This window comes from Mustela erminea, chromosome 15 (genome assembly GCF_009829155.1).
Source record: "Mustela erminea isolate mMusErm1 chromosome 15, mMusErm1.Pri, whole genome shotgun sequence".
Taxonomy (NCBI): Eukaryota; Metazoa; Chordata; class Mammalia; order Carnivora; family Mustelidae; genus Mustela; species Mustela erminea.
In genome coordinates, this window is record NC_045628.1 from 81,872,738 (window position 1) to 81,888,840 (window position 16,103).

Genomic DNA, 16,103 nt, shown 5'->3' on the forward strand with positions numbered 1-16,103 from the left:
CCGCTCAGGACACACCTAATTTTTGTTTTGTAATTTCAGTGTTTATGCACATAAGTTTGAAAATCCAGATTTGTTCTAAGCACGCAATGCTATTAAATGACCTTGTTAAAAAAACAGCACGAGAAATCAAAAGTTCAGTTTTCTCCTTTCAGTTCTGAGACTGCAGAAAATGAATCTGAACTCGTGTTTACAGTTATAAATCCTATAAATAGAAAGTTGCAATGCTGTTGGTCCTACCACATCTTGTGCTACTTGGAGATCCTAATTATAACAACTGGTAAAACACAAAACCAAACCAAACCAAACCAAACCCACCAGTCTTTGTGATGACTGGCATTTTACAAGTAAGTGAGGGGCTTACACAAGGCCAGCCTGTTTTCATAGGTTCACTGTGTCCTATTTGACTTACATAGCAACACATACAACCAGCTGGTATTAAAGCTACTTTCAAAAATGAAGACTCTGATTCTATGAAGTAACATCTAGTCTGTTACTGTTGTATAAGAGGTTAACACACAGGCTGGGCAGTTTTGAGTCCCACCACCTATTAGCTGTTTGATCCTAGTGGACTTTGGTTTCTTCACTTGTCAAAGAATATCACCCCATCTACATAGTTATCACGCAGGTTGGTGTTTGGATGGAATGAGACAACATACCAGAGATTTTCGAAACGAAAACAGCTGTTCATATGTAGGATCACATTTCAGTTTAGTTCCACTAGCTGCTGCATGACCTTCTGACTTGTCCAAGCTGAACCTTTTTTTAATTACCAATTAACTTGGGGGAAAATATTACCTCAAACCGCTGTCATAGGGATTAAAGGAAGGAAGACAAACTGAAGTTTATGAAAAATGTAGGTTGGTTTTTATTGCTTATGACTATATATATAAAGAAAACATGATTGATTTTATATAATTTATTCCTTTGATTACATATTGAAAATCAGATCAACTCAAGTCCCCTCAAAACCTGATGATTTCTTGTGAAACCTGACACACACTGCATTAAAATGAGAGAACTTGTGGGTTTGGGTGGTACAGTGGGAACAGCACATGGAACTTTGGGGGCATTTTAGTATTGACGAATGTTACTTTTATGGGGAGTTTTTATTACTTTTATTCACAGTTGAACAGCATAAATTAATTCCACAGAGCAATTAAATATTTCATTGTAGATTGATTATCCACAAAAAAGAAAAAGTCACAATGGTGCTGATGAAAATAAACCTAGCGGAATAAAGACTTTTTTTTTGGTTATTGCCAGACTTTTGTGTCTAATATGCACATACCACTCTGAGATCATGTATTTTCATCAGAACACCCTCACTGGTACATTTTTCTGAGTTCCTTTTGAAAGCGTGCCCTCCTGCTTTCCATCCACCATCCACCAGAAGTCAAGTTTCTTGGTGTGAAGGCTTGAGGTCAGCATCTATAAAGCTCACTGAAATGAGGCAGGTGCTCCGTGGACAACTCAGGGGCTTTAGAGACAGATGTGACTGTTTTCATGGCACGTGGTACCTGCGCCAGCCACAGACAGGTAAAGCTTCCCATCCGGACACACACAGATTTCATACAGTCTTTGTGAGTTGCCGGCGGCACCCTGAGTCCCCTGAACCAACTTGGGTAAACACACAGTTTCAGCATCAAGCACAAGCTGTTTGGGAGAAAACAAGAGATGAAGTGGTAAAGGAGAATCAACACGATAGCCTGAAACTCCTATCTCAAAATGCTCCAAACAGATTAGTTTCTTCTTTGCAAAGAAAATGAAACAGGCACCTGACTCAAGATATTATCAGGCTCTTTTAAAGCCTATTTCTGTTTTCCATTCAGGCAGGGGCTTCATAACTCCTTCTCTAAACTGAAGAGAAGTCTTTTTTATTTTTAAACCCATTGTGCTAGTTGAGGTAGGAAGATTTATGATGCTATACTAAAAATACCTTTCAGAATTATCTGAAAAAAAAAAAAAGTTTTGTTAATTCACATATGTCTTGTGACCTATTTTGACTTTATGCTAAATCACCTTCTCTACCTCCATTAGGATAAAATATAGGCCTCAGAAATAAATTCATCTAAATAATTTTTACCTCCGAATGTTGAAGTTTCTGCTGGTTTTGTTTTCCTGTGAGAGGCTACTAACTTTACCCTATTAGCTACCAACCATTTCCCTAACTTCTAAAATGTTATTTGAAAGTCAGCTGCCTTCTCTTAGATTTGGAAAAAGCAGTAGATACACAGACCAGAGCCAACTAAAATTAAATGAAAGCTATTGGGATTTTTGTTCCCATGACAACTTAGTTACATTGAAATGTAAACAGATGGCCATGAGTTGAGGTTGGGAAATCTTTTCGGGAACAAGGAACCGTCCCACTGAGTAGCCCAATCTTACCCATACCGGGGCATTTACTTATTAGAAGGAATTAAAGCATGTCATGGGCGGGCATAATGTTTTTCCTTGCAAACAATGTTGGACACTTCCTCTCATCCATGAACTCCACTTTTTTCATAACCCGATGCTTGCAGTCTGTATGCCCTCTTGGAAGACTGACCACTGCCATGGGCAGCAGCGGGTGGAACAATATCAGAAGCAAAGCTTTACCTTGAGGTCTGGGACACCGCCAGAGTAAATGAAATTAAATGTGTACTGTATTTTTTTTAAAATACAGAACCTACCTATGCTATTGTCCAGTGCTTTTTGTTCTGTGGCTACCTGGTTTTCATTAATGTGCGTTTAGCTTTTCCTTGTTGGCTTCTCTGCTCTCGTTTCTTATGGTTAATCAGTGAATATGTTTTCTAGTTGTTATTTATTTATTTATTTATTTTCTTGCTCTTCTAGCAAACTCTAGTCACTGGCAGTCTACATACCCCTTCCTTGATCACTTGCGTTATCTTTATGGGAATATATCCCCTCACTTTGAACTATCTCCCAGTAATAAGGGACATTAACTTAAGAGTCAGACTATGTGCTACTATAAAAATGGCACCTTATTTGTGGAAACAAGTGAGACTATTTCAAAACTAAAATTAGTATTTTTTTCAAGGTAATAGGTAATATATTCTAAGTATGAAGTGACATTATAATTTAGTAATGAGATCCAAAATGCTTGACTTCCATTTTTGCATTTATCTGCTCTTGACACCATAACTTCTTAAATTACAACTTGAAAGGGCTTCACTGGATGTCTTTTACATTCTACTAGCAGCCTGCTAATGGACAGGTCCTGTCCACACTCATGAGCTGCCTCTCATGGCCTCCATTTGCTGCCTCAACCATACCTTTCTCTTAGTAGCAAATCAATATAATAATTTCAAAATGTTGCCAGCCATATTACCACATTGTTTTCTCACTGCCCTGTGACATAGTTAAGCAAATCTTATTTTTCCTACTGACAAATGAGAAGATAGGTCCAGGTCTGGAGAGGCCTGTTAATGTTCCTGAACTCAGGTAATAAATCGATCTAGTATTAGAGCAAGCAGTGTGAAGTAGAGAGGGCTCTACTGCCTCATTATGGCTTTGGCTTGTACCAGTGATGTTTTATTTCTGGACTTGAAGTTCCAGATTTTATCTTTATTGAGGCTGACTTTTAAAGCTCTAATTTTTCATATTTAATTTTTATTTAAACATAATTTGATGTGAGCAAGCATAGCGTGAAAGGCAACAACGGTTCATGGTTGTAATTTACAGGTAACGCCCAGTGACCCCACCCCATTGAGAGTAGTTGGATCAGTAGGTATGGAAGAATTGATAGTTTCTGTCTGCTCTGAAAGTCATCAGGACATACAACAGGAGTTTCATACACCAAACTCACCATTCCATCACTACTTTGAAAAATGATATCCATTTGAGAAAGAGCCTCAATTTTCCCAGCATGAGCTTTAATATGAACACCCTTTGGGGCATCCATGCTTAGACTCCGTGTGGGGGATTCTAATCTGAAATGAGGGAAAGAAACAACAAAAAAATAGTATTTAAAAAAAAAAAGCCACCCAAGGAATCCCTCATTGAATGGCTTTGCATACAAAATACAATTAATATAGTATCATGATGTCATTCTTGAATGCTAATAGAGTGTACATTCTTTACCAAGAAATCCAGAAATAATGTGCAGTAAAGAAATTAACTTCCCATCAATATGAGTCTACAACATTACTATACTCTAAAAACATATAAAAACATTACACAGCTATATCCCCCACATGGTAGTTTCAGATGGCAGGTTTAAGCACTCTGCATATCACACCAGAAGAAACTGCTAAATAACTTTTCTAAATAACTTTGTAGAACTATCTTTTTACTGAAAACACAAACCTGTCTGGGAAAAAGACAAACTTCTAGGTAAGACATTCATTGACTACCTCTCATAAAATGGAATGTAAGGTTAGTCTCTAGGTTTTGTTTGCATTTATTTGTTAATTTTTTTTTTTTTTTTTTAATTTAGGAGGATTAGAGGGCAGATGTGAAGATTTCTTTTGGGAAAATACTGAACTGATAGGGTTGGGATACAGAATGGAGACTGCCTCAGCTGGCTTTGTTTTTGCATAATTCATCAGAATCTCCCTGTGATTAAATCAAACTTAGAGAACTAGGAGTATATGAGAAATTCCATTTGGTTCTGCCTGAAAAATACTAAATTTCCACCAGGTGGCACGACACGATCATTTGAAAGATTTTTTAGAGCCTCAAACCCAACCTGACTCAACTCAACCCAACCTAACCCAACTCAACAACCTGAAAGGATGATTTGATTGAAATGTTTAAAGATCAATGAGAAGTGGAACACGATACAAAACAGTCTGTAATCCTCTCACAGCAGAGTAAGATTAGAGTAGGCAGTGGTGAGAGAGAGAAAGGGGAGTGGCTCCAGAGGAAAGAGGCTCCTTGGGTCATTAATTTGCATTTGAACTGACTGAATATTTATTCTGTAAATGTTTAGCTCAGAGGAATTGCTGCATTTAATTGGCAAGTTTTTGTCTACCACTGCTTGTCACAGAAAACAGTTTCATTTTTTTATGTACATCCCAATATGTAAAATTTGATCTGTTACACATTTTGAAATTTATGTTTACTTTGAGTACAAGGAAACAGAGACATTTATAGAATTTACTGGTCAAATTATGTTAAGCTTAGGTTATGGGGAAACGCTTGAATACATCTCGATGATTTGGTCTGCTGACTGCCTGCCCATTTTGCTACTTGATGTCTGTTAGTTGTCTATATTTTTCCTGCCTGGATTGATAGAAAAAAGGGGGAGGAGATGGGGAAGAAAAGGAGGGGGAGGAAGACATGTAGCAGCTTACCAAGGTCTGGTCCATTTCAGGCAATCCATTTGTGATTTTAAAGATCTTAGTGAAGGTGAGTTTGTATCAAAGATTAGTTACCGAACAACAAAATGACTTCAACAGGGCCAACTACTAGTTTTTAACCATATTATAATATGGTGCTTCTGGAATAGCAAATTTCTTCCCCTTTTCATTGTTTCTAGCCTTGAAGATGAAATATCTCAATTCAGCACAACTTGGGACACATTCTACCAAAAAAGGCTGTGATTAGAATGCTCTGAAGTATACATTTCCATGAACACACTGAAGAGAAGTCAGACATAAAACAACTCAGTTTTTTCTCTTTTTTTATATTTTATTTTGCTACTTGGATATCCAACCCTTTCATCAAATATGTGAATATATAAATGCTTACTCATCACTTATATGAGGAACAAAAAATTTTTAACAGTGACCCAGAAATATACCAAACATGCACATACGGTATAATATACCTTCGCTCATATTCACTTTTGAATTTAGAGAATATAACTAGTCAAGCATGTATGATTGTATATTTATTGTTCATGTCAAGTTAGTGCCATTCAAACAAAGGGGAAAAATTACTGAAATTTATGGATAATGTTTTGATTTTAAGCTCTTTCAGGCTTACATTAAGCCTACATTTTGTACATAGGATAAGAGACCAGGAAGCATAAATACAAAATTGATAAAAAAAAAAAGCTGGTCTAGAGGTAGCACTGGCCAAATCATGCAAGGAATAGATTATGTCCACTGATAGGCAATGCTAACCACTAAATTATGTTAACTGTGTTGGTCTTTGATCTAAAAGTGTGGGGAATAATGTATTTAGTCATTTAATCCTTATTTATTAGACCCCTATTATGTGCTCTTCTAGATTTATAGAAAAACAGTAGCAAACAAGGCAGACCAACTTTCTGCCCTTAGGAATCTAACATTCAAGTGACTTAAAGGATGTAAGCAGAGGAATGACAAGTGTTTAATGTTTTTAAAGGCATAAAATGTTTAATGTTTTTAAAGGCATAAAATAAAGCACAGAATTTCAAAGGAAACAAATGACTTTTGAATACAAATGTAAAAAAAAAAATAAATACAAATGTAAAAATTACTTAAATGGGTGATACAGCAATTTAAGAGCTTATTTAGTAATTAAATAAGATCTGGCCAGAGGGCTTACAACTAATGTAATTTCAAAGCCCTGAAGAACAGATGTAATGTGTTTTGAGATACTTGCTCTAACCTTTATGTGATATCTACCTTCTACAAATGAGAAAGTCAAAGAAACTACTAATACCATTGTGGCTTGTTGAAGGAATGCTAAATTTCAATCAGAGATCAGTGAAAATGAAGGATTTCTTTTTCACATTCAAAATCATTAACCCACTAAATTCTGTTCTTGGACACCCAGCGGATCCACAGACCACAAGTGAAGAATGCCGATACTCTAGAGAATGAGAAGACACAGATATGAAGAGGTAATGTTTAATCATTTTCCAGAACTGAAAAATAACATGAGTTCCTAAAACTGAATAGGTACACCAATGCCCAAGTACAAATTAAGACATATCCAGTACCCAAATGCTTTCTGGTAAGACTGCAGAACAGTAAGATTATGAGAAAATCTTAAAAGTATTCAGAATGAAAACAAATTGCTTACTTACCAAAGACCCAATAGTAATGAATAATATCTTAATAATGCTGATATAAAATTGTCAGTCTAGAAATATATCCCAACTTAGCCATCATTCAACTATGAAAGGACTAGACATTTCAGGCCCAGAAGGAAAAGTTTCTGTCAGTGCAGATCGTCACTAAAGAAAATACTTATAGAAACTAAAACCAGAAGAAATGAGTATTTTGGTGGAAGCAGTGATGGACATTAGAAAAAGGATCAACACAGTATGTGAGAAAAGCTAAATCTGTATTGCCTAAAAGACATAATCAGAGAGATGAATAAAAGCAAAGTTGAAAAAACATGCAAAGTGAAGTTTGGAAGGGAATAACTTTCTAAATCATTTGCTATACTTTGAGAAGAGAATGACAATGACAAACTTAATTAGAAAGTGTTAATTTATCTCCATGCATATAAAATACAAAGGGTAATCATTACAAGAATGTAACCAGAACCACTGGAGGGAAATATGGCAGGGAGAATAAGAAGTTTAATAATCCAACCAAAGGTCAGAAACAACAATGACTACAAAAAAAAGAAAAAGAAAAAGCACAGTATATAAAACATAATACCACAGAAATATGTATAATAAATCAGTGATCTTAATAGATATAATTAGTTAAATTCACCTATTAAAAGTTAGAAACTTTACTGTAGGGGATTAAATCGCAAATCCAGAAATTTAACCCCTAGCAAAACAATTGAAACATAGTGATACACCCCACATGAGAAAGCAAATCTGGTTGGCTTAAAGACCTAAATATGAAAAAGGAAAGTGTTTTTGAAAGAGTTCACTCCCTTCACTAATGCTCAAGCACTAGCGTCCAATAAACCTAAGTCCTTAAGCATTTATTTTCATTATTCTGTTATTGGATGAAACTTTTTTTTTTAGATTTTATTTTTTAAGTAATCTCTACACCCAATGTGGGGATTGAATTTACAACCCTGAGATCAACAGCTGCACACTCTGTTGATGCAGATACTACACTTGATCTTAGCCAAAGGGCCGAGAAGCGATCTGTTGATGCAGACAGCCAAGGCAGCCCTTTTAGTTTTTGTTAGTGGATGAAACTTTCAATGCTTCCAAATGCTTTTGCTTGGTGAATTGACTAAATGTACTGTTTTGCTTTGATATTTTATGATTTTTCTTTTTTTTTTTTTGGAACTGCTAGAATTAAGGAAAACCAGCCATATCATAAACTGTCAGTTACCATGAGGCACAAATTGCTTTCCTTGTTTAAGTATATTCAAGACGGTAACCTGTGATAAATGAAAAATAAACATTTGGGGCAAGAAATGTGTTTATGCAAGCTGAGATAAATCAATAATTCATTCGTTAATTGTGCATTTGTAGACACTGATTTTTTTTAATCAATGAATTAAATTCCCAAGATACCACTTTCAGACCGTTACACAACTAGATAAAATTATTAATTTCCTAGAGAAATACAGGTGGTCAAAATTGACCCTTATTAAATGTACAGGTTTAAAAAGACAAATTTCCATAAAAGAAGAATTACACTCTTAAGGAATTATTTTTTAAAAATTCCTCAGACCCATATGATTTCACAGAGAATTCCATGAAACCTTTAGAGATCAGAGCATCCAACTGTCCAAAAATTATTCCAGAACATTGATAATGAAGGAAATCCTCCTAATTTAGGAAATCCTCCTAATCTTCCTATTCACTGAAGCATGAATAACATCATTACCTAAACTTTACAAAAAACAGCACACCAAAATGAAAGCTGCAGACCAATATCATTTATGTATAGAAGTATGAAGATTCTAAATAAAATATTAGCAGGTAGAATTGAACATCATTGTAAGGAAAGAACATACTGTGACCAAGGAAAATTCATTCAATGAGTGCAAAATTGTTCCAGTATTAGAAAATCCATTAACATAATACACTGTATTAATACACCTAAAGGATATATAAATATAAATATCATCATAAATGCTAATGAACCTTTGAGAAAATTTAACAGCCATTCAATACAAAATAGAAACTGATATTTATTTATTTGTTCTTTTTTATAAAATATACATTCACATCATCTTACTTAATAGAGGAACACCAATTGCATTTCCCTTCAGGCTGGGAAAAAGCAAGGATGCATACTACCTCCACTTGTTTCTCAACTGCTCTACTGACACTGGGACAGGGAGTGAGATAAATCAGTTGGAGACACAGAGTTGGAAAAGAAGGTGTAAAAGTATATTTGCAGATGCTAGGACTGCGTACCTAAAAAATCCCAAGGCGCCAACATAAAATGGACTCAAAGAATAAAAAGTTCAGTAAGGTTCTTTAAATAAAATTAATACACAACAATCAGTGGCTTTCATATCCAAAACAATACTTTGTCAGAGGATTATGACGGTAGATAGGATAAAACCTCATTTATAATTGAAACAAAGATAAGCAGAGATGCTTAGGGATAAACTTAACATGAATTATGTAAACTCATTAAACTTATTCTTGTTAAACTTAACTAGAAATATGTCAGAAAACTTAAGTTCTCCTGAAAGGACAAAAATAGACTTTAATGAATAGAAAAACACCCTATGTTTTTGGATAAATGATGTCAGTTTGCCCTAATTTATGAATTAAACATAATCCTAATAAAAGAATATGCTTTTTCTTGAACTAAACAAGTTAACACTCAAGTTCATATGGAAAAATAAACAAGAACTGACAGAGAGATGTTGAAAAAGTCAGTACAAGGGTACGTGGATGTGTGTGTGTGTGTGAGAGAGAGAGAGACAAAGAGAGAGAATAATCCTATTTGACCTTAAAATATCTTCTAAATCCTGTTTAACAAGGTTGGTACTGGGACCTGAATAGAAAGTCTAGCAAATAGAACAGAAAACATACAAACAGACCCATGTGGATACGGAAATTTAATACATGATAAAGGTTGTACTTCAAATTGTAGCAGCAAAGGTAGAATTTCTAGTTAATAATCTAATTGTTGGAACCTCTGTTTGGCCGACTGGAAAAGATAAAATTAGATGCAGACCTTACACCTTATACCTCACACAAGAATAACCTCTAAATGTATCAGGGATCTACAATTATCTTTTTTTTTTTTAAGATTTTATTTATTTATTCATGAGAGACAGAGAGAGGAATGCAGAGGGAGAAGCAGGCTCCCTGCTGAGCAGGGAGCCCAATGTGGGACTGGATCCTAACACCATGGGATCATGACCTGAGCTGAAGGGAGACGCTTAACCGACTGAGTCCCTATTTAAGGTGCCTTCTACAATCTATCTTGATGTAAAAGGGAAAGCCAGACCAATAATGGGGCTGACAACTTCCTCTTTCTGTAAGGAATGTTTCAAACTATGGTTTAAAATCCAGATTTAATAATAAAAAAAAAAAGAATAATTTTGAGTATATAAACATTAAAAATTAGTAGAAAGTGTTAATAGGAAAAATGCTAATATTCAGAATATATATACATTTTAATCCCTATAAATCTGCTTTACAAAGTAACTAAAGAAGCAGAGCAGATGGAGTAAATTCCAGAAGCAGCAGCCTTAATAACAGAACAAAAATATGAAAGATGCTTAACGACCCTAGTCACCAGAGAAATGAAATGTAAAATAACACATGATAACACTCATCAGCATGAAAAAGTTCATAAAGTCTGACACTGAAATGCTGGTAAAAGGTGAGAAAAGAGACTCACACTGCTCACGGAATTATAAATCAGCACAAAGCACCTGGAGGTATGCTGGCCAGGTTTGGCAAAGTTCAGTATGTTCACATCAGAAACCAACACTCTGTGAAACTTGGTAGAAGAGCCACCCAGAGCAGTGCTCTTCATGGCTGTCTGAAAGAAGTCTGAAAAACTAGGTGCCCATTACCCATTTTTAGGTTCACACTGTGTTTTACATAAATTTAAGTATTTGCAAAAGATACCATTTCTGTCACATTAGAAACACTGTCATTTTGAAAGAAGACTCATCACTTTACAGTGTATTTGATGGAATCTAAAAGTCATGGAGAGTTGATTCCCACCAGCTTTGCGTTATGATCCAATATGTTAAAATTTTTTTTGCTTAAATTGTTCAGCTTTGACTGAGAGCTTTTGGACTGGGAACTTTTTCATTTGGCCCCTTGTCCTTTTGATGTACTCTTGCTGTTTTGATTTTTGAGCACATCTCATTCACTCGTGCTGCAAAATGCTCCAAATTTATCCTCGACATTCACTGCCCCAGTCCTAGAATTTGCCACTGCTCTGAAGAATCCTGATTCCTTTTATTGCAGAATGGTATGGGAAAGCAAGGACTGTGGGCTCCTGGATGGCTCAGTCGGTTAAGCCACTGCCTTTGGCTCAGGTCATGACCCTGGGGTCCTGGGATGGAGCCCTATGTTCTGGCTCCCAGCAGCTCAGCAGGTGTCTGCTTCTCCCTCTGCCCCTCCCCCTGCTCTCCCTTTCAGTAGCTGTTTCAAATGAATAAATAAAATCTTAAAAACAAACAAACAAACAAACCAAGTACTCATTGCCACTGATTTTATTTTCATTACTTGATCTCTCATTTCTAGAATCTGAATTTTGTTATTTTCCAAATCTGCCATTTTCATACTATTTTGACTTTGCCTTATCTTTATATTCAGTTTTTTTGTCCTCTTTGAGCATTTTATTCATGTTTGTTTTAAAATCTCTTACTTTGCTCTACTACTTAGAGTTTTAGGGGATAACTTGTAGTAGCTGCTGACTTTTTGTCTTTTCATTATTATATTATTATTATTATTACAATAAACTCATTTTCAGCAAGGGATTTTACCATAGGTGTTTTTATGTCATGGGTAATGGGATAATTTCTTCACTGTAGCTTGGCTTTAATGTAGTTAACATTAATTTTCTAGATTTGAGCTCTTATACAATGAGGTAGTATGGGTTTAGTCCTCTGATCTTAGCCAAAAGCAAAGGCCTATCATTCACAATTTCTTGTGGGTAACTCAACCCATGGACCAAGATGGGTTCACAGCATCTTTAGACTACTAGGCAAATTGTTTCAAACATCTTTCATGGGGACCAGGGTTTACAAGGTATCTCAGTCTGGGCATTTCATGTGCTCTCTCTTTCTCTTTCTCTCTCTCTCTGACACACACACACACACACACACACACACACACACACACACACACATACAGCAATGCCTTGGTATCACAGTCCTGTAATCTATTAAATCCCAGCCTCATGGATTGAAAAAATAAACATTGTTAAAATGTCTATACTGCCTAGAGCAATCTATACCTTCAATGCCATTCTGATCAAAATTCCACCAGCAGTTTTCAAAGAGCTGGAGCAAACCATCCTAAAATTTGTATGGAATCAGAAGACACCCTGAATTGCTAAGGAAACGTTGAAAAAGAAAAACAAAGCAGGGGGTATCATGTTGCCTGATTTCAAGCTTTACTACAAAGCTGTGATCACCAAGACAGCACGGTACTGGCATAAAAACAGACACATAGACCTGTGGAACAGAGTAGAGAGCCCAGATATGGACCTTCAACTCTATGGTCAAATAATCTTTGACAAAGCAGGAAAAAAAAATACAGTGGAAAAAAGACATTCTCTTCAATAAATCGTGCTGGGAAAATTGAACAGCTATATGAAGAAGAACAAAACTCGACCATTCTCTTACACTGTACACAAAGATAAACTCGAAATGGATAAAAGACCTCAACGTGAGGCAGGAATCCATCAGAATCATAGAGAAGAACATAGGCAGTAATCTCTTTGACATCAGTCACAGCGGCTTCTTTCAAGATATGTCTCAAAAGTGAATGAAATTTTGGGAAATTCAAAGGGGAAACAAAAGTGAATGAATTTTTGGGAAATTCAAAGGGGAACCCTCTTACACTGTTGGTGGGAATGCAAGTTGGTGCAGCCACTTTGGAGAACAGTGCGGAGATTCCTTAAGAAATTAAAAATAAAGCTTCCGTATGACCCTGCAATTGCACTACTGGGTATTTACCCCAAAGATACAGATGTAGTGAAAAGAAGGGCCATCAGTACCCCAGTGTTCATAGCAGCAATGGCCATGATCGCCAAACTGTGGAAAGAATCAGGATGCCCTTCAGTGGACGAATGGATAAGGAAAATGTGGTCCATATACATATACTCCATAGAGTATTATGCCTCCATCAGAAAGGATGAATCCCCAACTTTTCTATCAACATAGACGGGACTGGAAGAGATTACGTGGAATGAAATAAGTCAAGCAGAGAGTTAATTATCATATGGTTTCACTTATTTGTGGAACATAAGAAATAACACGGAGGACTTAGGGAGATGGAGAGGAGAAGGGAGTTGGGGGAAATTGGAGGGGGAGACGAACCACGAGAGACTATAGACTCTGAAAAACAATCTGAGGGTTTTGAAGGAGCAGGGGGTGGGAGGTTGGGTGAGCCTGGTGGTGGGTATTATGGAGGGCACGTATTGCATGGAGCACTGAGTGTGATGCATAAGCAATGAATTCTGGTACACTGAAAAGAAATTAAAAAAAAAAAAACACCTAAATTCCTAACCCTTAAGCTCTATGACCTCCTGATATTTTATATATCTTGGCTTTAGCTTTTACTCTGCTCTGACAATGAATTTCTTCTTTGTTACTGGGACCTAAGAATGAGCTTGTCTGAGATGTATTTATAAGTATTTGAGCAATATTTATAAATATATAATATATATTTATAAATATTTATATTTTTATAAATATATAATATATATTTATAAATATTTATTTGCTCATTCATTCATTCATTCATTCACTCATAAGGAAACTAGTATTTACAAATGTTCGAAACAGGAGTAAATGTTCCCATGTTCTTTCGCTTTATTTATCTAATGAAGTCACACCTATATTACTTACTATGTGCTAGGCATCCTTTTGAGAAATTTACAAATAATAACTTAATTGCCACCACATCCCCATTGGGTACAGAGGATTTAGTTTATACTGTGATATTAATGTTTACTGATTTCCTTAAGTTTCAATTCAAATGCTTCCTTCTCTGTGACATCATCTCAGATTACCCTGGGAAGATTTTATGCTTTTTCGCTTATGCCCTCACTATATTTTGGACTTTCATCAGAACAAAGAATTGTATTGTTCTAACTTGTTTGCATGATTCCTAACAGACTTTAAAATTATTAAGGCATTATATCCAGGCATTTTATTTCTGTAGAAATAGCAACTGTTCTGGTACATAAACATGTTTAGTATATTTTTGCTGAATTTCTAAAAAAGAATGAATTATATCATATATGAATGAATTATATCACGTATGAATGAAAAGTAGCATGTCAGAATGAAGGCAGCATATCAGACTTCCTACTTTCCTTGTGAATGATTTTGCTGTAAGAAATGTAAATATAGTTTAAATACATATTAATTACCTTTCTTCTTAAAGAAAATAATTGTCATCCTTCTATGACTATCATTTGAGCACATATCAAAATTTAAGCTTATGTTATATAAAGATGTATATTTCAGAGATATGTTTATAAATGCAAAATGATCTAGACCCCACAAAACCCATATTCATTGTTTTCAGGATATTCTAGAATCACTCTCACTTTATTCAGGCCAGGAATAGTAATAGTACTGGACTCAGAAATATAAAGTGAAAGACAGTTTATGGTAAGAATTTATAGAAGAAAATATGAATATAATACAATCATTTAGAGGAGTCTGGTTGTAAATGGAAAGAATAAATCACTCAAGGGACCACTTAGAAGAGAATATACCCAACGAACATGGACTTTGGAGTCAGATCTGAATTTGAATCATCTGTTGCTTTCTTTCTTTCTTTCTTTCTCTCTTTCTTCTTTCTGTATCTATCATCTATCTATTTAATAATGTTGGCTACTTTTTAAAAAATATTAATTAATTTATTTTCAGCATAACAGTATTCATTATTTTTTCACCACACCCAGTGCTCCATGCAATCCATGCTCTCTATAATACCCACCACCTGGTAGCCCAACCTCCCACCCCACCGCCACTTCAAACCCCTCAGATTGTTTTTCAGAGTCCATAGTCTCTCATGATTCACCTCCCCTTCCAATTTATCCCAACTCCCTTCTCCTAACTCCCCATGTCTTCCATACTATTTGTTATGCTCCACAAATAAGTGAAACCTTATGATGATTGACTCTCTCTGCTTGACTTATTTCACTCAGCATAATCTCTTCCAGTCCCGTCCATGTTGCTACAAAAGTTGGGTATTCGTCCTTTCTGATGGAGGCACAATACTCCATAGTGTATATGGACCACATTTTCCTTATCCATTCATACATTGAAGGGCATCTTGGTTCTTTCCACAGTTTGGCGACCGTGGCCATTGCTGCTATAAACATTGGGGTACAGATGGCCCTTCTTTTCACAACATCTGTATCTTTGGGGTAAATACCCAGGAGTGCAATTGCAGGGTTATAGGGAAGTTCTATTTTTAATTTCTTGAAGAATCTCCACACTGTTGTCCAAAGAGGCTGCACCAACTTGCATTCCCACCAACAGTAGAAGAGGGTTCCCCTTTCTCCACATCCCTTCCAACACACTGTTTCCTGTCTTGTTAATTTTGGCCATTCTAACTGGTGTAAGGTGGTATCTCAATGTGGTTTTAATTTGAATCTCCCTGAGGGCAAGTGATGATGAACATTTTTTCATGTGTCTGATAGTCATTTGTATGTCTTGATTGGAGAAGTGTCTGTTCATATCTTCTGCCCATTTTTTGATATGATTACCTGTTTTGCGTGTGTTGAGTTTGAGGAGTTCATTATAGATCCTGGCTACTTTTTAATCTTTGCTTATAACATGCTGGAATCTAGATCTTGGGGATATATTGGGGATAAAGTTGCTTATTTTAAAGGTGGAGTTGATGATTAAATGAGATAAATTATGGGACAGTGCACAGATCCTGGCAGTAGAAGAGATTCAGTATTTGTCACTTCATGCCTTCCATGCTTACACAATTCCTCCAGGAATTTTTTTACAATTTCAATATTTTTTAATCACTTTGCCTGTAACACCCAGGTTATGAGACACACCGCCCACTCCCCGCCCTGCCCTTACTATCACCTTTTAGAAAGCAAGAGGATACTCTTTTGCCATTT

At 35.8% G+C, this 16,103-nt stretch overlaps 1 protein-coding gene and 1 pseudogene across 3 annotated transcripts in view; both read right to left on the minus strand.

Annotated features, from left to right (window-relative positions):
* Positions 1–901: 901 nt before the first annotated feature.
* SGCG (sarcoglycan gamma) overlaps positions 902–16,103 on the minus strand; it is a 152,366-nt gene continuing 137,164 nt past the window's right edge. For all 3 annotated transcript variants that reach the window (XM_032314596.1, XM_032314593.1, XM_032314594.1), the window contains 2 exons: positions 3,806–3,929; positions 902–1,653 (listed from right to left, as the gene is read on the minus strand). In XM_032314596.1, the coding sequence (XP_032170487.1) occupies positions 1,480–1,653; positions 3,806–3,929 (298 nt within the window). In that variant the 3' untranslated portion in view covers positions 902–1,479. The remainder of the gene's footprint in view (positions 1,654–3,805; positions 3,930–16,103) is intronic.
* On the minus strand, positions 7,787–7,987 carry LOC116574673 (annotated as a pseudogene).